We start from the raw sequence: 23,405 nt of genomic DNA, 5'->3' as shown, positions 1-23,405 counted from the left end.
AATTGAAAATTAAAAAAAATTTCATTAAAAACTTATACACATACATTTTTCATACTCAAATATATATTTACCATAATCCAAAAATCTAGGATTTAACATACAATTTCTAGTTTGTTTTATTTTTGACTATCTATGGTAACATCTGTCGATTATCATAATGCAATAAAACAATGCTAATGTCATTTCAAAGTTATCATATCGAAGTTCGAACATAACCTATTTTTTTATTTTAGATAAGTTCAAAACTGTATAACTTTTTTTTATCAAAGTCTATATTGATAACCGGTGGAATTCGCACAGGTGAGTAAATAAAATGTTTTAATTATACGTGGCATTTTACTCATATTTTCTTAAACTTTTAAAACTAATACGACTACCTAAGGTTAATATTATATTTGGATCAACTTCAAGCTCGTATCTAATTTGTGTTTATTAATTATTATTTTTAGTCTTAGGCACGTTTTATAAATAGCTTATGTTACCAACAATGTGGCAATAGTATGTTGATATTTGTCAATAATATTTTTGTTCTAAATCTAATACAATATATAATAAAATATAATTACAATCATTAAAAATTTATTGTTGATTAAGTATAAAGAGCTTGAATAATTTCAAGTGTTACGTTGTAAGGTTTTATAGCTTTGACTCTTGGTTTTTATTTAAATATTTGTATCTGTCTGTATGAAAAAGTTGCTTTCAAAAATCACACACATCTGACAATAAAATAATATTGAAAGTTTATTACAATTTTAGTACATCTCACATTTTATTGGATGTATTAATAATAATATTTGTGAAACTACCTGTAAAACATTGCTTTGCCTTATAAATTATTTCTAGTGAATATTGTGTTAGTTAAATAGGTAAATTATTTCAAGTGTGGGGTATTAATATGTATTATTAATTCCAAATCTTGAAAATATAAAAATGGGTTGGGCTTGAAAATAGTTATTATATAAATTATATTTAAAATGGCTTACTTAAAATGGCCACCAACCTACCAACATATCTAAAAAAATTCACATAAAACTTGGGAGGACTTTGATTATAAAGACCGTGACACAATAACTATTTAAATACATAAAGTAGGTTATATTTTAGCAGTGGAGGATTAAATTGCCAGGTAAAATAATATATTTGTTTTGAGCTAGTAGGCATGTAAAGCTTGAAAGATTATGCTTGCTATATGGAGTTCCAGCTCATTAAACATTGATATTTCTGTCACCACTATTGCATCATTTCAACATGACTAATACAATACTATCAAAATGGCTATGTGTTAATATCTATAGACTATAGTGTGCCCCAATATTATATTAGCTTCAAATATTATTTTATTGATGATTTCTATGTAGGTAGGTAGTAAATTTTCTTGGCTTTGTTAAGCAATACTCAGGCTCATTTAATATTAAGGAAAGACAATGTGCTATGTTATAAAAATTGATAGTTGGTGGGATTGTGTGAGAAAACCAGCATGTCTAGGAGACAGAAATAATGGTGTCTGTCAAGCACAGATGGCTGATCTAGTCAGTTAAGAAAAAAAATCAAGAAAGAGAGAGAAATCTAAAGCCCATATATATCTAATTCTAGCGTCATAGTGTTTGTAACCAAATTTTCACTTGACTGGTTTTTATGATTTTTTTTTGTGTATATGAATAGTATGTTTACGATTTTTATACCCCTTAATCGATTGATTAGGAACACACATTGCAGTTTTATTTTAATTTTCTTATAATTTGGCAATCTCTCTTCTACCACCAATCCCTTGATTTAATAGGAATAATTATTCACTCACATTTGCCAGGTTAGTATTTATATATGCTGAATTATTAAATTTCTAAAGGATGTGCAAAACGCAGTTCTTGTATACCACTAAATGATGTTAGTACTTTATAAATGTGGGTAATTAAAAAAAAAAGATAGAATGTCCGATTTTCTAGACTAGCGTTGAGATTGTCTTGATTGTATTCACACTATGATTGTGTCCAATACTACATTCATATACACATAACACTAGATTCACTTACTCAAAAGGGATAAGTTAGTGTAAATAATATCAAAAGGTATGTTACACTTGAAGAGATTAGTGACTGCTTATTTATTTTTAATTTATTAAACTTCGTTACATTATAAATAAACAATTAGGAATGCAACTTATTGCTAGCAAGGGATCTCTTCCAGGCAACCCTGTAAGGAAAGAAAAAAATTGTAAGGGTTACAAGAGGTGGTTAACCAACTTATCAAATAAAATAACAATTTTTTTTTTTGTATATTCTCCATCTGCAATCAGTGCTTTCACTTTTAGCAAATATGTTGGATGCTTATCTCGTTCGGAGTGTGTCCTCCAGTGAGAACATCTACTCATAATTCTTCACATTATAGAATGTCTTTTCGCTTAAGGCGTTTAACATAGCTCTGCATCGTGAGCTGTCGTGCAAGGGCATTGGGATGGGCTGCTAGCCGTTCCCTGTATCTGGTCTTGATATTTGTTATTTCTTCTTTCACTGTGAGCATTCCCAGGTGTTTGTGGATCTCAGCATTAGTCACATACCAGGGGACATTACTGATAGTCCGGAGAATAATGTTCTGCATTCTTTGTATGCGCATGATGGAGGAGTTACAAGCACTACCCCATAGTTGAAGGCTGAAAATAACAATTAGCACTGAAAAATTATACAATTATCAAACTTAGGGTCTGTTTCACAATGTACGGATAAGTTCTACATAAGTTCCAAATTAGCTATTTATTACTTATTGGTAGGATAAACACTATTGTTGTGCTTCACGACTGTCAGATAGCGCTATTCGTCACATAAGTTCACCATAAGTTATGAGTCCGATGAAGTGTCAAATAGCACAATTTGTCTTCGAAATAATTTATGTGTTGCATAGCTATTTGGTACTTTATCCATACATTGTGAAACAGACCCTTAATCTAAAATAAGTCTAAAATAAATATAAGAAATTAAAAAGTTAAGTTGACATCTGGTAAATAATTCCAGATACATAATGGTGGTGTCAGAAGAGAAAGTACCAATGGAAGGTGATGTATCAAGCAAGAAGGCGGCGAAGAAAGCAGCGAAGGCAGCTGAAAAACAGCTAAAGAAGGCGGAGCATAAGGTAATGTAGTCATAAGTATTAAGTGTACATTGTGTTACCTATATGAATTAATGATTTTGATTTTTTTTTTATTAAAATGCTATGTCTAAATGGAATATGTATGTAAATCGTAGGTTCGATCCCCGGCTGTGCACCAATGCACTTTCTTTTTATGTGCGCATTTAACATTACCCCAAAAAGTCGAGGGCGTGTGTCAGGCACAGGAGGCTGATTATCTACATGCCTATTAGATAGAAAAATGATCTTGAAACAGATACAGAAATCTGAGGTCCAGACCTCCCTTAAGTCCTAGCTAATTTAGCCAGTCTAGCTCCTTCCGGAAGCTCAGAAGGCACTTCGATTTACGGAGCGACCTTACTGCTCCGAGGATTTCGAGTTCTGAAGCCACAACGCATTCCAGGACTACCTGGGTGAATGATTCCTCTGCGCTGAAACAGCCTCTGCACTAAATAGGATTTTTTTATGTCTTTAAAGCGTTAATGGAGTAGAATTGAATTTTTATAGGTTACGTGACACAAAACGGTCACACACTAGTCAAATTCTTGTCTGTCAAATCCTTGTCTGTCAAATCCTTGTCTGTCAAATCCTTGTCTGTCAAATCCTTGTCTGTCAAATCCTAACACAGTCAGTTTTCGTCGAAGACTATTTTTGGACGAAATGTGTCATTTAATAAGAACAATTAACAAAAAAACTTTTGTTTACTAGTATGTTACGTCATCAACTGCGACGCCATCTTGTTTAGACAGAGTTTCGGCGAGTTCTTGATGGAGGCTGAATTAAAAATAACAACTTGTATATCTGTAGTCACTATTAAATAAATGGTCTATTATAGAAGAAGGTTAATAGTTCCTGTCATATTCCAGGGCCCGATACAAGCTCAAAATGACGAGCCTGACATGTCTGAGGGCAAATATGGAACGTACAAGCTGATTCAATCGGATGGGTCTTATGTGGAAAGAGAGTATGTTGATGTAAAGGATTTGTGTGAGAAGTTCGCCGGACAAAATGTTTGGGTCAGAGGTAAGTAACGACTCCCACTTGTCAAAGATATTGAATTTGACACATGATGTTTTCTAGAAGTTGTAATTCCGCTTTAAATTAAAGAATTTGTTTACCTCCAGACTTCAAAACTGGAGACAAAAAAGGTTCTTTCACGATTACAATCCTAAATCCCTAATGAACACAGGGTATAGATTACGATAGTGTTAAGGTATGTTAACCAATAGAGATTTCTGTATGCCTCGGAAATTATTGACAATTGAGCTATGTACTGGTTTTATAGAAGACATCAATATCCACAAAAAACCATGTCTAACAATTATATATTTAATAATATAATCTAATCGAAGCCAGGACTAAACATACTCCAAAATTTGTAAAAAATACTGTATACTTTTTTTTGTTTATTCACTATTGACTTGACACTGACTTTGACAAGTCTGTAAGATGTCTATGATATAATATAATAATAATAAAGCCTTTATATTCCAAAATTCTGTGAGCTGTGATATTTAATATATTATCACTACATTATATCTCGGATTTCGGTGTGCCTCTAACCCTTTCCACTGTTCTCTATCCTTTGCGTCTCTTATCCAGTTGTAGTCTGTTATTAGTTTGAGTTCGTCCATTTTCCGTCTCTTGCCAAGATGTCTTTGACATTGACAAATCTGTAAGATATCTATGACATTGATAAATCCGTAAGATGTCTATGACAATGACAGGTCTGTAAGATGTCTATGACATTGACAAGTCTGTAGGACGTCTATGACATTGACAAGTCTGTAAGATGTCTATGATTTTGTGTGCTGTCATCCTAATGAAATAATTTACATTATTATTATTGAATAAATTTTGCCGGCAACCCAAGTCTATGGGTATCACTTAACTATACAACAAATATTGGCCAAGCTTTGTGTAACTCATCCCTGGAGTCGATTTGAGTGTACAGGAAAACATCACGAGGAAACCTTAGACCCTTAGGCACAGAGGGCTGATCACCTGCTTGCCTCATGAAACAGATACATAGGGCCCAGACCTAAAAGCTTGTAGGGTTTATTTATATTTCATGATTGCAGCTCGTCTCCAAACATCAAGAGCGAAAGGCAAGCAATGTTTTGCCGTATTGAGACAGAATAGTGCTACTATTCAACTGCTGATCAGCGTCAATGATGAGAAGAGAGTCAGCAAGCAGATGGTCAAATTTACTGGCAAGTAAGTTGATACAGGCTGTTCTATTTTTCGTGTTTATTCAAGGGTTTTGTGAGATGGTTTACCAGCCACTGAGTCGAGAGAAGGTATACTATGCCGTTGAAGCCACGTTCTGCAGCTGTCTTTAATGATGTTGGATGGAACTGCACAGCAAGGACCATCACACATCAGCTCCATTTGCCAATATTTTTTACGTGTGGAAGGATTTGCTGCATACATACTAACACTCCATGGTATGGACACTCACGCAAAGTGAGATGTGGTAACAGCACACACTCATTACACACTTGACACGAACCGTATGCGAAAAGGATTTTTTCTTTATATCTCTCATTGTATTTTTTATTTTATTTTTTTCTTTGATTCTTGTTATTTTGTGTGTTTTTGTTAGTAATAAATGTAATATCTGTGTCTATCTAGGACTTGGGTGATAGGGCAGGTAATTTAACCCCAGAAAATTAATGATTTTTTTTTACAATAGAATTGTGTGGGGTAAGGTCGACTGGTCAGCCGTGGGCTGACATCTTCTCTCCCTAATATTTCTATCAGCCCACCTTCTTTTTGATCTGCCCCCTCCTCTACCGGGTCGTCCCTTCTATTGTATTTTTGATACGTGACTTAGATTGTTTTTATAATTTTTTGTGGTCACCTCCGCCTACTCTGTCAATCGACTTCAGCTTGGTGTTGATTTTTGAGGCACCTGTATATCGAGTCCTAATTCTACCAAATAATCCTCACGTGGTGAAGGAAACCTTTGACAGGTCAGGCACAGGAGGCTGATCATTTATTTTCCTATTAAGAAACAGATACATAGGCCCTAGACCTAATAGGTTGTAGGGAGAACATTGTAATACCTTCAAACGTACGAAGAAAGACATCGTGAGGAAACCTTAGACCCTTAGATGGCTGATCACTTGCAACAGAAATCAGCCCTTTATATTTTAATTGAATTTCCCTTTCAGCATCTCCAAAGAGTCCATAGTAGACGTTCAAGCGACAGTGGTCAAGACCGCCTCACCAATTGAATCGTGTACGATAAAGGGTTATGAGTTATTCGCTACTGAAATTTGGATTGTGTCAGCGGCGAAGACGCAATTACCGTTGCAAGTTGAAGACGCGGCGAGACCGGAAACGGATGTATGTATTTATCACACAGTCACAAAAAACCGACACCCTGAATATCTGTTCAAACGTCGGTAAAACAGTCTGGGCCGCTAGTTTACGCTCTGTTTTATCGACAAGTTGCATTGTCACGGCGTAGTGTTTTTCATAGTCGTATTTATTTACACCAAAATATTGATTTCTATAAGAAAAACCCGTTCCAATGTGATAAAATATCATGGAGATTGACAATATGACAAGTTCTTGGCTGAATTTGGTCAAAAGTACTTAGTATTCGGGAGAACCGACCCAGAAATGCCAGCAGTATGAAGAATACTGGTCTTCGGTGAGAGTTGGTTTCATTGTTCTATTTCCACAGGACCCGGAAGCCCTAAAAATCCGTGTGAACCAAGACACGAGGCTGGACAATCGAATCTTGGACCTTCGTACTCCGGCTAACCAGGCCATATTCAGACTCGAAGCTGGCGTGTGCCGACTCTTCAGGGATATACTCACTAAGAAAGGTTATTTTTAATTAACTATTTACAAGTAGAACTCTTGTCAATTGTCAGATAGGTAAAAAATTTATTGTTATTTAAAACGGTCAATAGATGGCGCAAGCTATTGCATAGATTATATCGTGGGCTTTGAGCGGCGATCGAATCAAGAAATTCCGTAAAGAAATAAACCTAACACACGATGACGTAATATCGGTGCGGCCAATACCCGTTAGAGCGGGACAGAACGCATACTGCGTCTCACATCGGTCTAGCGTGATCGTGCAGCCGCTACGCGTAAGAGTGAGACAGACTATATAGGCGTGTTAGTCTGAGTCTGGTAGAGTGGTAGATTGAATTAATATCAAAGAAAATACTTGAATTACGAATTATATCAAAGAAAAAAATACTGCAAAAATAATAAAAAAAAGAGTGTGTGTACTTATGTACACGCGTTAGAAGTTATACTTCTTTGGCGTATGGAAAAAAAAAACTAAAATGCAGTAGTGATTAACGATAAATATAAAAAGTAATCAATAAAATTATTATTACTAAATACTATCACCGTCGTATATGAAATTGATTAAATAAAAACACCAAAATAATATTTATTTATTCACACTGTTTAATTGCACTGTTACAAAACACGTGTTCTAAATATAAAAATAGTAGAATATACAACTTAAACATAGTTATTATCGATTTTCATGCCATCTAACTTCACTACTGAACTAACTTCATTCTGTTAATTTTGTGTCACGGTGCGCGCGCATCGTAAAATTTCACTCTCATCAATTTTTCATAACGCGCCTAAAGAAGTATAACTTCAATAAATAAATATTTATAATTGCATAAGTTGATATAAAATGCTATGCGATAGCTTTACCGCGGCAGTCCCCGAGTGCCACACTTTTAGGTCTGGGTCTCATCAGTTTCATGAGGCAAGTAGGTGATCAGTCTTTGCGTGATTGGGTCCTGACGATGTTTTCCTCTGACACGAGGGTCGCACGCGCATGTCACTTAACTATATCAAAGATATTTTTCCAGGTTTTGTTGAAATTCACACGCCCAAGATCATCTCGGCCGCGTCAGAGGGTGGGGCCAACGTGTTCACCGTGTCTTACTTCAAGTCCAACGCGTATTTGGCACAAAGTCCACAGTTGTATAAGCAAATGGCTATAGCAGCTGATTTTGATAAGGTAGAGATACATTTGAGAGATTTTTTATTTGAAATAATATAATTGACAAAACAAAACAATACCGCGTTTTAAATATATTACAAATGGAAGGCCCGCCATCTAGCGGATGGTATTCAAACTAAAACTTATGTCATATCAACTCCTTTATATCATTTTAGGGCAATAGTTTTAACTTTGTGGCCTTCTGAAGAGGTCAATAAATAAATAAAAAATTTAAGAAATAATCTCTTTACAACTAATAACGATACCGCGTTTTAAATGAATTGTGCGCCATCTAGTGGACGGTTAAAAAATTAAAATTTATTGTTTATTATCCAGTCCTTGTCGTTTGAGAGTTTCTAAACATATCAATAAAAGGATTTCAATTTGATTACACGTAAAAAACATGACGTTTGCTTTGTTTACAAGCGTGTTACGTCATCTAATGCGACGCCATCTTATTTTTATTATATAACAGCAGGCAACGGGTCAATCCATGGCCTCTAGAAGCGTTGAATGTTGAATTCAATTTTTTTTATTAGGTGTTCACAGTTGGTGCGGTGTTTCGTGCCGAGGACTCGAACACCCACCGTCATTTGACGGAGTTCGTCGGCCTCGACATTGAAATGTCCTTCAAACACCATTACCACGAGGTCATGAAGACCATCGGTCAGACGTTTACAGACATTTTTAGAGGGTTGCAGGACGAGTGAGTTTTTAAACATATTGTGCGATGTGTGTCTACGGTGTGTTTTAGAGTTGTGTGTTTTTGTTTATGGTGTGTTGTAGAAATGTGAGTATAATATGTCTATAGTCCCGGATTGTGTTTTTGTCTATGGTGTGTTATAGAGTTGTTTGTTTTTGTATATAGTGTGTTGTAAAGATTTGTGTTTATTCTATGGTGTGTTCTAAAGATGAAGTGTGTCTGTGTGTATAGTGTGTTGTGGAGATGTGTGTCTATGGTGGGTTGCAGATATGCGTGTCTATGTCTATGGTGTGTGGCAGAGATGTGTGTCTATGGTGGGTTGCAGATATGTGTGTCTATGTCTATGGTGTGTGGCAGAGATGTGTGTATATGGTGTGTTTCAGATATGTGTGTCTATTTCTATGGTGTGTGGCAGAGATGTGTGTCTATGGTGTGTTTCAGATATGTGTGTCTATGTCTATGGTGTGTGGCAGAGATGTGTGTCTATGGTGTGTTGCAGATATGTCTGTTTTTGTCTATTGTAATATAAAAAACATTTTTTTACGAAAAAAGCTTTTTAACATATAAATATTAAAACTAAAATTTAACTTACAGATTCTCAGCAGAAATCTTAACCGTGGGTCAACAGTTCAAAGTTGAGCCGTTTAAGTTCTTGGACCCACCTTTGCGGCTGGAGTTCCCCCAAGCCGTACAGATGTTGAAGGAGGCTGGTATGTGTTTTTTTCTTTGGTTAGTCTTGTATGACAGGTGACAGTTAAAGTTTGACGTTTAATTGGAGTTTTTAAACGTAAAAATTTGTTAGAAAACTTGCAAAATTTAATAAAAACGATCCATCCATTTCAGGTGTAACGGTGGGTGAGGAGGACGACTTATCGACACCAGACGAGAAACTTCTAGGGCGTCTTGTTAAGGCAAAATATGACACAGACTTCTATATTTTGGACAAGTACCCGTTGGCTGTTCGGCCATTTTACACTATGCCCGATCCTAATAATGAGGTAAGTTTTTGAACAGTGACGTCACAGTGTTGTAAACAAATATGGCGTTCGTAGAGATATAAAAAAACCTGCCCTTTAAAAAAATCCCTGAACTTATGTATCACTGTACAGAACTAGCATTTGTGCAGACAAGTGTACTTTTTCTCAAATTTTGTGACGTCACTGCGTTGTAAACAAAGATGGTTTAAAAATACTCCAGGCTCTTTAGACCTGTATAAGACCCCAAGACAGAGGCTTCTTCAAAGGCCGGCAACGCACTTGCGAGCTTTTTGGCAACGAGTGCCCCTTGTAATGAAATGGGCAGATGTTAATACCGCCCATGGTCTTGTGCGTGACCAGCCTTATGAAATATTCCAAAATTCCAGCTGTTGAAAAAGGTATTTTTTTTTCTAGAAATACTCCAACTCCTACGATATGTTCATGAGGGGTGAGGAAATACTGAGTGGGGCTCAGAGGATTCATGATCCTGAGTTCTTGACGAAGCGCGCCCTGCATCATGGTATAGGTTGGTAGAGACATTTTTTTTTTAATTCGATAGAAAGTCCGAAAAACTATATAGACAATGTGAAAAATTAAATAGACATTCCGAAAAATTATATATAAAGCCCGAAAAATTATATAGAAAGTCCGAAAAATTATTTAGAAAGTCTGAAAAATTATATTGAAAGACGTAAAAACCTTTGTATGTTTATGTCTCTTTTTTTCAGATATCTCAAAAATCGCAGCATATATAGAGTCGTTCAGCTTCGGATGTCCACCTCACGCTGGTAAGGAATTGTTGTTTATTTAAAAAAATGTATTAATTTTATTAAAAAAAAAAGAAAAAAGGGATTTAAAAGTGTTTTAAATTTTTTCGTTAATTTTAGCGTGATTTGAACTCGGGTCTATTAAATACATAATATATCTAAAATAGTTATTTTTTAGTGATTCTTGATTCAGTGAACTTTTATATTGACACTATAAAAAAAACCGTTTAAAAGTGTTTACCATTTCTATTAATTTTTCCGGGAATTGAACTCGGTACTAAACTTTGAACTAAATATGTTTACTATTAAGATATATATGTCACCGTAAAATTGTAAACACCGTTAGATTGTAATCTATCTCGCGAGATTGTAAACTGTCGAAAGATTGTGAACTCAACGTACTGCTTACAATTTAACGTATTACTAATTAACGGTCTACTATAAAGCCGCCCAATCGGGGACAACCTTCGGACAGTTGACAATTTTAGATAGTAATTTACGGTTTCACTTCGATAGAGTACAATCTACCGAATAATAATACGTTTAATTGTAAGCAGTACGCTGAGGTTCACAATCATTCGACAGTTTATAATCTCGCGAGATAGATTACAATCTAACGGTATTTACAATTTTACGTTAACATATATATTGTATTTGAAAAATTATTAAGATAAAATTAAAATATTTATTTCATGATTCAAAATTGGGTTGTAATTGTTATTAAATAATAATAAAATCTATTGTTAATAAAATAAAGGGTTTAGAAGTGTTTTAACAATTTCTATTAATTTTACCGGGATTCGAACTTGATACTGTATTTATCCTACAAAAAAATGTGCGTGTACTAGTGTACACACGTTAGAAGTGAAACTTCTTTATGACCTTATTTTTCGAAAAATTATCTATATGCAACTAACTTTACAGAATTTGGTTAAATAAAGTTAAATTAGATAAAGTTTAACAAAAGGCTTTTAATATCACAGACTTGAATACAAATATGTAATACAATTATTTCATTTTACCTTATTACCACTAAGATTATTACAGAATTTCATAAATTGTAATATAATTTTTAGTATCATTGTTATAGTTATTATAAATTTTTGTTATTAATGGTTTAGAATCTCTTCGAATCAACCGTGGTAGGGACGAGAAAAAGACGCGCGTAACGGTCAAATGTGACGCGTAACTGAAACATGTGACGCGTAACCGAAAAATGTTACACTAAATTTTTTTCCAACCCCGATAAAGAAGTTTCACTTCAAAAATTTGGACCAAATTTTGTATCAATAAAAATGTTAAGCTCCCGTAACAGTAATTAAATAACGGACCGTAGTAATAACGAGTGGTTTTCACAGGTGGTGGGATTGGCTTGGAACGAGTTGTGATGTTATACCTCGGATTGGACAACATAAGGAAGACATCAATGTTCCCACGTGACCCTAAGAGGGTCACTCCTTAATATGAATAAATAAATACAATCTATCGCTTTTTTTTAAAACTACCCTCAGTACTGGCTGAGATTCAAAGTCCGGCCTTAATAAAAAGTAAAGTTTGGTTTCTATTGTATTTTTACGTATCTTTGGAAATGCATTGGAAATGCACATGCAAAAAATTGACAATATTTTGCTGAAAAAAGGTTATTTCGCGTCTCTATCAGACCTATCCCTCTCTTTCGTTCCCGGGAAGATAATATGGGAGGACGATATACGATACAGGGAACGCCAGGGTTGGAAAACATTTAGAGGAAGCCTTTGTTGAAAGACAAGCTGTAAATAATAACTGATCTTGTCATTAATGCCTAATTCTTATTTGGCCGGTTTTAAATGATTCATGTTTTTACACTATCACAAGTATAGAGCATACTTCAGACAATTAAACTTTGAAAGAGTTTCAGGCTCCAACTGGCTTTTGAATACATTAATTGTAGGTTTCTAACGCTAAGTCCGACTTGGCTAAGTTAGGGCAACGGGTGAAAATAAAACAAAATAAAACTTTGAATATATAATATAATTTTTAAACATTAGACAATTGAAGGTAGACTTTTTTATCAACAGACATTATTTGGATGGTTTAAAGTTGTTCTCGGAATTAACACTAAAGTTGTCATATTTTAGCGTGTTTTAATCCAAAACGTAAAAATGTAATGTGGGTAGTTGAACAATATTTCTAATATTTGTGCACCAACATAAATGGTCACTCATTAGTTTGCAAACAATAATGTAGGGTAGGGAATGGTAGTGGTGATATGGAAGCAATAAATGTGGGTAGTTCACAAAAAGTTTCGAAAAAACAGACTTTCTGAATAAACTTTATTTATTTTTATCATGGAATGAAGGTCAACTTAACAGGAATATAATCAATATAATGAACCTAAATGAGGGGTAGCTCCGACATTAACGTTTACTTTTTTTCTTCTTCTTCTTTTTCTTCTCATACGCACCCCCTTTTAAGTCTTGATACCCAAAATTATTACTTTCATAATTCGGAAAATTTAGTCCTTGCGTCTGTTGATAATTTTCGGAAAACGTCTCCGAAAATCGGTTACTTAGTGTTTGCGATCCGAAAAATTTGAAATCTTGTTGTATATTTTGATATTTGTCGTTTTGCGGGTAGATCGATGTTAAAATATTCGTTGCTATGGCAACCGGCGTGTTAGGATACGCCTGCTGCGTAGGTCAGAATTTCAAATCCTGTAACAATAATGAATATTATTAACTATTTACCCGGCCCGGCTTCTCTCCTTGCACCAGTAGGACTACGTTCTTTCCTCCACATGTCGGTAGATTTTTGTAACATTAAAAAAGGCATATCTGTCATCTATAATTAGTGTACCTAATATGTGCTCTTATGTGTCAAAAAAACGATATGTCAGCGCTCACAGTAGAGGTCATGCAAGAAAACTGAAATCTATATTAAATGTTTTAAACTTAAATAAATCATTATCAAAACATTCAGTAAAAATATTAATTTCAATGTGTATTAAAACTTGACGTTTGACAATCACGACATCTGCGTCGCCATCTTGTCTAGTCAGCGTTTTGACTTGGTACGTTCTGACGTCTTTCTACGTTGAATTCTTCTTCAGCCGCTCTACTCTGCCCTATCTTCGGCAAGCTTCTGCGCTTGTGTTATGGACCAGTAGGGGCCTTGACTTGATCGGTCCAGCGAGTAGGGGATCGGCCTCAAGGTCTGGTGACCTCCACTCTGCCAGTCACGAGTATTTCTAAACCTACTGGGCCTCTACGTGTTACATGTCCAAAAACATCAGGATGCGTTGATTACAAATTGTTGAAAGATTTTTTTTGGACACGATGGTTTCCTTCCTGTTCATCTATCACCAATAAATCTGGAATGGTTAAAAAAGAACACTTCTTTCCTCTTACCTTGATGGCCTGGGGCAGATCTGGCAGTTTCATATCCCTCAACTGTTGTGGTAAATTCATGCTTTTGACAGCTGACACGGCCCTTGCCGGTGCCGCCGAGATTCCCGCCTAAACACGATTAAAACGCATTAAATATTTATTCCTGAAACCAGGGGGCAAACGGGCAGGAGGCTCATCTGATGTTAAGTGACACCGCCCATGGACACTTAATGCCAGAAGGCTAGCAACTGGATTGCCTGCATTTTAAGAATTTGTAGGTGATTAGTAAACATGTAATGAAACGGTGATGTGTTCTGACAAGAACAGATTAAGAGTTAAAGAAACGGTCGTGTGTTCTGAAAAGAACAGTTTATTAGCGTTATCGTAAGGCTTCTGAGAAGAACACGTTCGTACGCTTCGACGGCTGCGCGCATAAAAGGGCCAACTTTAACTTGCATGTACTGCTGGCAAAAAGTGCCTCAAAACGGTTGTGCAACGACGGATGTACATCTCTGATGGAACTCAGCTGCAGTACCGAACAACTCCTCTGAACACATGGTAAATGCGGTGGAAGATGCAGAGAGACCACCGGATCGATTTTCATGTTACATTTGAAATTATTGAGTCCGCGGAAGGGCGTGGTTTCAGACTAGTTCAAGTATCAAAATTGTCTAGCTATAATGACGTCACAATTTTAAAATAACAAAGGGTAAGGGAGCGTTCAAGTATTACGTAATGGGGGGGGGGGGGTGTTTAAACGTGACGATGCGGGGCGGGGATTGAATTACGCGTAGGATTATTTTCGACTTTCCATTACTATACACTACATAATGGTAAGTTTTAGGTATAAAGAGTCACTAGGTGGTCTCGAAACGGTTTACTATAAATGGGTACAGAAAAAGACGTAATACTTGAACGCGTCCTAAGGATCAACATGTTAATGTATAATTAAAGCTGTTCTTTTCTTCTAGATTCTTTCTTCTCTGTGGGGGGGCAGCAAAACGTCAGGATCATCGTTTTGACGTGTGGACAACACGCACACTTCAAAAACCTGACCCACACGTCTCACAGCGTTCTTCTGAAATGGCTGAAGGGGGCAAAAAGTCATCCGAAGCTATTAGAAACATATAAATACGAAACTTGGTGCGTGGAACTCGAAAATAAGAATTGCAGCTTCTTCTCACCTCAGCCTTTTGCATCTTATTCTGCTCCTGCAATCTGCACAATATATCCGCCATGTTCGTCTGTAACACCATTCCACCCATAACCAGTTCATCCAACACCTGATGGGCGGCGTCAGCGTGAAATATCAAATCCAATTCGCAGACATTTTCAAAACATTTGTCCAACGTTTCGACGAAAACCTGAAATCATTATAAAGACAACGCCGTTATCGAACCGGGGGCAAACGGGCAGGAGGCTCACCTCATGTTAAGTGCCAGAAGGCTCGCGAGTGCGTAGCCGGGTTTTTTAAGAATTAGAACACTCTTTGAAGGACTCAAAGTCGAATTGGTTTGGAAATACCAACCTGCCATGGACACTCAATGCCAGTGATCTCGCGAGTGCGTGGCCGGCCTTTTAAGAAATTGTATGCCCTTTGAACGATGCTTAGTCGAATTTCTTGAAAATATCTGTTGCCCATGGACTACACTAAATGCCAGACGACTCACGAGTATGTTGCCGGCCTTTTAAGAATTGGTACGCTCCTTGGAGGACCATAAGTCGAATGGGTTCGGAAATACCTATCGCCCATGGACACTCAATGCCAGAAGCCTCACAAGTGCGTAGCCGGCTTTTTAAGAATTGGTACGCTCTTTTAAGGACCCTTATTCTTTTTTGATCGAAATATGTCATTAAGGAATGACAAATTTACTAACACGTCAAAACCTGTACGTCAACCGGTGCGACGCCATCTTGTTTTGACAGCGATCTGGCTTTTGAAATCACGAACGTCGAATTAAAAATAACAATTTGTGTGTCTATAGTCACTAATCGCGTATTTTGCTCACCTGAATCAAATCTAAAATGCCGAGTTCACTCTCCGACGAGTCAACACAGAACACAAAATACAGTGTGGCATAGTGTCTGTATATTAATTTGTAGTCTGAACCCCCGATAAGACTGAAATAAAAAAGACAGAAAAATGTAGCAAATAACTACAACATCCAGTCCAACACAGCTTAATATTCATTACTAAAAATAAGTTATCAAAAATATCTTTGACAGTTAACCAATCAACTCTTTGTATTGGAAATTTCCTCCCTAGCAAAGCCCAATGGATGAAGTTGCCGTCCACACGCCACTTCAACAAAGCTAAACATCAACCCAACCCTTAAAAGCATCAACAAAAAAGGCCTGTAGGAGGTCCCGACATGTCTTAACGAATCCGGATGATCCAACCACCATAGCTAATGACAAGTAATAGTCAATATCAGATTAGAGTGAAGAAATAATGAATTTAGACATCATATATGTTAAGAACGGCTGGTTCAATTTCCACATCTCCAAGTCAATATAATACTCTTGAAATCTTTTGAAACATACCTTCCACCCTCTAAGAAATTGCAGACATTGTCATCTCTCTTTGAGACCAGTTGAAACGTCTCTTTTATTATCTGTTGTTGCATATCTTCGTTCTGAAATTTATATAAACTCATTTCATTAAAAACTATACTGCATTAATTCAGCGTAAGAGAACTGAATGAAAATCACCTAACGTCCCGAATGACACAGAGATGTGAAAAGTTATAAAACATATCTCTTTTAAAGTAAACAGATATCGCATTGTTGGATTAAATGTAGCCACGCCACTTTAATTGAATCAAATCTTAATTCCCCATTCCATGCCATTCCATACCCAAGTAGGCTATAATCATTTAAAATATTACAAATCAAATAAATTACAATACATACTGTTTTGTCTTGTACTAAATTTAAGTCTAATGAAGATCCTAATTTATAATATTTCAAATTCAAGTTACTTACTAATGCCTCTTGATGTCTTGAACACTAGCGTTTTACTAACAAAGGACTGAATGTAAAATAAATATAGCTACATGTTTGCAGTAAAAATCAATAATGGCCAGAGTCCAGACAGAGATATTGATTTATGAGCAGGATAGACATGGCATCGTCCATATTTAATATTTTATACAGACATACTATTAATTACATAGGAATAGATGTAAAACCATCAAATATAAACAATTTTTTAAATATACTTACGAAATACTGATAGAATTTTGATAATCTTGGTTTTCCATGGTTATTAAACACTAATATAGCTTTGATCATCTTAACACTACACTTTTCATAAAACTAATAGTTATACTATAATAAAGATAAGTAAATTATGAATAACTATTAAATTAAAAGATTCAATTTGTAGAAATCGAAAACAAGCACAAAAAACTTGGATTGCTTTCCAGTTTCCACAGAATACATAGTTACATACCACCACATATGGCACATAATCCTTCTGTAAATTGTCATTGTCTTCAAGCCACAGGTAACATACTCAAATTATCATCTATTCACATGCTACACTTTACAGTATAGTATCAATAAGAAGTTATCATCAATAAGAAGAAAATATTTCCTACTAAATTTACATTTACCGCAAACTCTTACATCAAAGGCTTAAAACGGACCAACTGGCGAAAAGCTCTTTTAAATCACTAAGATTTTGTTATACAAAATCTTTATAAGGAGTTGCAACCATAACATTTTGCTCATAATGCCATCATAAAGCAATCAATTATAATAATAATATTACATAGTTTAATCTGGATAAGCACTACGCACTTAAGCTTTAACTCTTTGGTATAGGACTTACATTATATAGTAATAAGGAGAATAGAGGTAAAAATAATTAATATGTTATACCAGTTACCATAACTAGCACCCGTTCACGAATATGACTATTGGCCATTAGTATTACGTTACGTTATATTGAAGGTTAAGTATTAATTTTAATATAACAATCAAATATTTCGTATTTCTTGTTTAAATGTAAAACATAATATTATATATATTTTCAGAGTTAAAAAGGTTAATAAAGCTGAAACTAATATTTGGCAAGGCAAAATGGAAAAAAAGCGGAGTCGCTTGACCATTAATTACCTAATTATGCTAAAAATTTTGATCTGTCAACTTTGTGGAGCTAGTTAAAGAAAAAATATATTATGAAAGACAAATCCGCATGGTCTAAAGACTTAAGCTTTACCGGAAGTCTAATAATAATTTAAAAAATGTTAACTTCTTAATTGTCAGTTGTCAACCAGTTTTTTTTATGAACGCGTTTCTGTGATCGCGCATCGCGGTCGTATTGTAATTGTCAGAAAAAGAGTTTGCAAAAAAGTTTAGTGTAGTATTGTGTGAATTTACTAATTGTAATTAATTGTGCTGTTTGAAATATAAACTTTTGAATGAAAACATATCAAACAACCCGTGCAGGTGTATTATTTGTAATCAGGTCAGTTTACCAGTATTATTGCACTCTATGTCACGATGTCTTTATTTGGAGACCGGTCCTCATTTCTCCAGCTACTTATTAAATAACTATTCTGAGGGGTATCTATTTCAATCTCGTGTTAATGAAACCATGTTATTTAACGCTTAAAATGCATCTTGTTAGTTTCGCTTCTACATAATAAGTAATTGTTGATGTTGACTCGAGCGTTTTATATTAAACGGAACAATTGGTTTTTATGCCAATTTAGATGAATAGGTATTATCTGAGCGTTCTTTTGATAATTAAGGACATTTTTTACACGTGTTGATATTAAAGAAAAACAAGATTGCTTGAATACATTTATTTTTGTACAAATAATGAAATAAAATTAACATAAGTTATCTTTTTGTACCCATTATTTAAATGTATAAAGGTTAAAAGCCTTCTCTGTTAGCCTTTAGTTTTTTTTTACAAGAACACTAATTTCTTTTATATGGATTTTTGAATTTTAGATCGATAGTCATTATCATAAACATTATTAATAGATACAGATTTACTGCATAAAAAGATTTTATATTATAACAATTTTCTATTATTATTTGTAAATAAAATAAGAATTCAAAAACTTTGAACTGTCTAATTGGCATAAATAATTAACCATTGTATACATTCAGTGTTTTAATATACACTATTAATTTATTGTGTTAATAAGTGTAATGGCTGATAAAAAATCTTATGTGGTACATAAATAATTTGTTGTCACATTTTACATACAAATATAGTAAACAGCAAAGTTCTGAGTTCATTATGAAATATTGTAAGAAATAAAAAGGAAAATAACAGTTACAATCTTGTTTGTCTGCTCTAACTCTAGCTGACCTGGCAAATGTCGTTTTGCCATGTATATCATTTATAATAAAAAATAGGGGTTGATCGTAAAGGGGTGAAAATTAGTGGTTGTATGTATTTTTTAATGCTGTTTCATAAAAAAGTTAAGTTAAATTTAGATGTTGACTACCCTTAAAATTTAGGGGGATGAAAAATAGATGTTGTCCGATTCGAAGACATACCCAATATGTACACAAAATTTCATCAGAATCGGTCAAGCCGTATCAGAGGAGTTTAACTACAAACACCGCGACACAAGGCATTTATATATTAGATTATATATAACTAAGCTACAGTAATAAGTTTAATTAATTGATATTATAGAATATAGAATAAAGCCTTATACCACATCTGTCTGAGTTAAATTTAAAACAACAGCACAGATTTTCATGGGGTTTTTCCCAATTAAATGAGCGATTGATTTTTTAATTTGACAAGTTTTTTGGTACCACAAACAAAGCATTAATATGGATCTACCCATGTGAAGCTGGATCAGGCCCGAGTTTATAAAGTATTACTGTAAAGAAAATCTTATCAAAGATTGAGGTCATGATGGTATATAAATATATTTTAACAGATTTCTGTGAACTGATAAGAAGTCATTAGAGTCTTTTGATGTTAGAGATCTTTATATTTGGTCTATTCTAAACCAATGCCTATTAATCTAATTTTTATTTAAATAGTTGAATTACTTTTTATATGTACGGTTCCACTTTATAACATTCCTTACAATGTATATGCAATATGATATATTAATTAAATACCAAGCCAATTATAAGAAATGCTATGTGATACTACTGCCTTATTCATGAAAACAAATTGTCTATGATGATGAGAGATTATTTTATAATTTAAATCAAGTACATATAAACTGATTTATTTAAATAAAAAACAAGTGACAATCTTACGTACAATTATCTATGTGAAAGTGTTTATTTACAAATTCTAGGCCACTGGCTAGTTAGTATGTCATAGTGTGTGTCGTGTTCTTTATGCAAGTAACACAAATATACTACTGACATTTCAATAGACCATAATTGTAACATTAAATAGAGTGACATGACGTGGTGCTTGGTGACCGTGTTTACTGAAAAGCATTCAAAACATCAGTTATTTAATGTAAATTTGCATATATAGTCTGTTGTATATTTTGGCATTATGTTGACCTTCGATGGCAATTTGACTCCTGGCAATGATTTTAAGAACATATATTCAATAACTTCAAATTCGTTAAAAAAGTGTTTTTCTATGTCTAAAAGTTATGTCAATAAAAGACAATGCTGTCATATATGCAATTTAATTGTTTCTTTTCTGCCCTGTTGGTCCATATCTAAGAGGTATATAGGTTCGATTTGATAGAAAAAATATCAATAAACAGACTAAATAATATCGTACTATAAATAAATTCACATTCACTGCTGTCCCACTGACCTACGGGGATATATTTAGACTCACCCACGCGGTAATGAAACGTAATTTCTGTGATTCATGGATTTGGGAGGTTAAGCCATGCTTGCGCGGTGTGGTTGTGGATTGGTTCTTTAATTATGCTTTCCCTATACACTCAGATGCGGTGCGTTATTTGTCATCATCACTTAAGAAGGTTAAGTTTCACTCACGCGGTTTGAAAGTGGATGGGTTTTTAAGTCTTCCTCGTATACAGTCAGCAAGGTTAAGTTACGCTGGTCACGGTGAGATCGTGGATGGCTTTCCGTTACATGTTACGTAATAAATAACACGCCTACAATTTAATTGATACGTGGTTAAGTTACGATTGGTGCGGTCAGGAAATTGATGAGTAATTAGAGAGTCATAGTGAAGTGGTTTACCCATCCAAATGTTGACGTCACGTGTTACTTAACGTGGATATTGTGTCAATGGCATGGAAATTATTGCTATTTACAGTGACCGCACGAATTTCAAGTGTTCGTATATGACAGATTTAAATAAAAGTATATCATTGTATCAAATGGGAGCAATTTAGAAATCAATTGATCGATTTTATTATAGACAATGTGAACTAACAAATATGCATTATTATACATTGTGTCTTCTAGCGAGGGTTCTGGAAGTTTTAGTATGACTCAATGACTTTCATGTGCACCTACTGCCCGTTTGCAGTGGAAACAGCTGCTCACCTTCAAGAAAAGAGCGTATCAATTCTTAAAAGGCCGGCAACACAATTGCGACCCCTCTGGCATTGAGTGTCCATAGTATCATTTAACATGAGATGAGCTTCCTGCTTCGTTTCCCCTGATTCGATTGTACAAGAACGTACAAATTCTTAAAATGCCGGCAACGCGATCGCGACCCTTCTGGCATTGAGTGTCCTTGGCAGTATCATTTAATATTAGATGAGCCTCCTTCTTTTTTCCCCTGATTTGATTGTATAAGCGCTTACCAATTCTTAAAAGGTCGGCAACGCAATCGCGAGCCCCCTGCCCGTTTGTTCTATAAAAAGTAGTTTGTGTAATAGATTAATATACCTATCTAAAGAACGTTATCGATTAAGGAAGTATAGATTATAGACTGCTTGGATCTATGATTTCTTTGAATCTTTACTTTAACTTAGACAAAAACATACAAAGGGCGTAATGAAGCGTTCGAAATTCGAATTGCATCCTACTTCCGTATTTCCCGCGCTCTATATAAATATGGCGACCGGACTTATTGCAAACTGTCAACTGTCAGCCGTGACAGGTGTCGGTCGTGAAGATGCGCGCCCTTTTCCGTGGTAAGTTTATATTATAACATGTGCTAAGTGATAAGTGTTTGCCCTTCAATGTGTTTACATAATCGTCAAATGTCCCATCGTGTTTTGGACCGCGGCACGCGTTGTTTAACTTTAAAAATATATATATTTTACAAAAAATCTGATATATGACTACCCTTTCTATTTCCAGACCGCATTATGTGTTGCTTAACTTTATTCGTAAAAATAAATCTAAATTGATTTTTTAATGTATAACAAATACCCATCCAATTCTGAACCGCGGCAAGTGTATCTTAACCCTTCTTATTGAAAAATGTGGCGATCAGATTAATATCACATTTAACAGGACCCATCCACGTTCTAACCGTGACGTATGTTGCTTAACCAAGCTGCTGTCCAAACTTTTGCCACATAATTGAAACGGACACTCATGCTTATCATTGTACCCATCATTTTCCGGACCGCGATAAAGGTCGCTTTTCCTTATTGATATCAGAAGTCAGTATCGTAATGATAAAGACGATATTCGTATGTGTTTTACAATTCTTGCGCAAGAAAAGTTAGGGTTGTCTACTTAAAGTTTTAATATTTTTTTTTGCTGCCCCCCCGCCGCCTTATTTTCGCCTTGACCCCCTACCCCATAGAGACAGTAGGTCTGGTCCTCTTATGTTTCATGAGGCAAGTAGCTGTTCAGACTCTGCCTGATTGGGTCTAAGGTTTCCTCACGATGTCCACCTTCGTATTAAGGTATTACGATGTTCTTGCTACAACCTTTTAGGTCTGGGTCCTATATATCTGTTTCATGAGGCAAGTAGGTGATCAGCCATGCCTGATTGTTCTACAGGTATTACGACGTTTTCCTTCCTACATCCGAATATATTCATAAAATTATTTGTCACGTTTTAAAATTATTCATGCGATAACCCTAACGACCTCCCAAGGTCGCGTTACGACGTTACGTCGTCTAACGACGCTTATCGTTCAGTACATTCCGTTAGTGCGCGCGCGCCGGTTTGCAACGAATAAGTGTAATTTGAATGTAAGTATTTTTGTGTATTATTCGCCGTCTAAATCAACTAATCATCGCGGGGTATACGTATATTTTGTACTGGACGGATTTTTATACAGAATATCACTAAATACCGTGTTTCTTTGCGAAGGTTGATATAATGATTTATGGTTTTATATAAATTTACTGAAATATAACTGTTATTGAGAAGCAATGTATGTATTAAGATACCTTGTTTGAATGCGATTAAGTCAAAAACTATTGAACGGATTTTTATACAGTTACGACCAATTGATAGTGTGTTTAATGAGGAAGGTTTAAGTATATAATGATTTATGGTTTTATGTAAATTGACTGAAATAAAATCATTTTTGTTGAAGAGGTCGCAAATGGGAAATTCACGCGACTGGAACCTAC

The 23,405-nt window shown here is 35.0% G+C and overlaps 3 protein-coding genes across 5 annotated transcripts in view; 2 read left to right on the top strand and 1 right to left on the bottom strand.

Moving 5' to 3' along the window:
• The first annotated feature begins 163 nt into the window (after positions 1 to 163).
• Positions 164 to 12,045, top strand: LOC125062596 (aspartate--tRNA ligase, cytoplasmic). The gene is made up of 13 exons (XM_047668608.1): positions 164 to 300; positions 3,006 to 3,123; positions 3,987 to 4,143; positions 5,202 to 5,337; positions 6,297 to 6,471; positions 6,815 to 6,959; positions 7,980 to 8,131; positions 8,653 to 8,819; positions 9,411 to 9,526; positions 9,660 to 9,814; positions 10,208 to 10,319; positions 10,522 to 10,581; positions 11,919 to 12,045. Exons 2-13 carry the CDS (start codon positions 3,013 to 3,015, stop codon positions 12,020 to 12,022), a joined length of 1,590 nt encoding a protein of 529 aa, XP_047524564.1. The 5' UTR covers positions 164 to 300; positions 3,006 to 3,012; the 3' UTR covers positions 12,023 to 12,045.
• A 506-nt stretch (positions 12,046 to 12,551) lies between these two features.
• On the bottom strand, positions 12,552 to 17,379 carry LOC125062653 (AP-3 complex subunit sigma-2). 2 transcript variants are annotated; one of them, XM_047668702.1, is made up of 6 exons: positions 17,151 to 17,379; positions 16,470 to 16,561; positions 15,935 to 16,046; positions 15,110 to 15,289; positions 13,947 to 14,054; positions 12,552 to 13,253 (listed from the first exon to the last, which is right to left on the bottom strand). In XM_047668702.1, exons 1-6 carry the CDS (start codon positions 17,217 to 17,219, stop codon positions 13,239 to 13,241), a joined length of 576 nt encoding a protein of 191 aa, XP_047524658.1. In that variant the 5' UTR covers positions 17,220 to 17,379; the 3' UTR covers positions 12,552 to 13,238. The 2 variants fall into 2 exon arrangements, with proteins under 2 accessions (XP_047524658.1, XP_047524659.1); XM_047668703.1 differs by lacking the exon at positions 17,151 to 17,379 and adding an exon at positions 16,911 to 17,024.
• Positions 17,380 to 18,209: 830 nt separating this feature from the next.
• The window catches only part of LOC125062215 (zinc transporter foi), a 31,475-nt gene continuing 26,279 nt past the window's right edge, over positions 18,210 to 23,405 (top strand). Inside the window, exon 1 of one of the 2 annotated variants that reach the window (XM_047667976.1) lies at positions 18,210 to 18,399. The gene's annotated coding sequence lies outside the window, so the exon portion shown is untranslated. Of the gene's footprint in view, positions 18,400 to 22,911; positions 23,019 to 23,405 lie in introns of those variants that run through there. The other variant, XM_047667977.1, reaches the window with a different exon arrangement.

The sequence above is a fragment of the Pieris napi genome, chromosome Z (assembly GCF_905475465.1).
Source record: "Pieris napi chromosome Z, ilPieNapi1.2, whole genome shotgun sequence".
Lineage (NCBI taxonomy): Eukaryota > Metazoa > Arthropoda > Insecta > Lepidoptera > Pieridae > Pieris > Pieris napi.
Note: the sequence above shows the minus strand (reverse complement) of the source record. Positions and strands in the feature narration are given on the sequence as shown.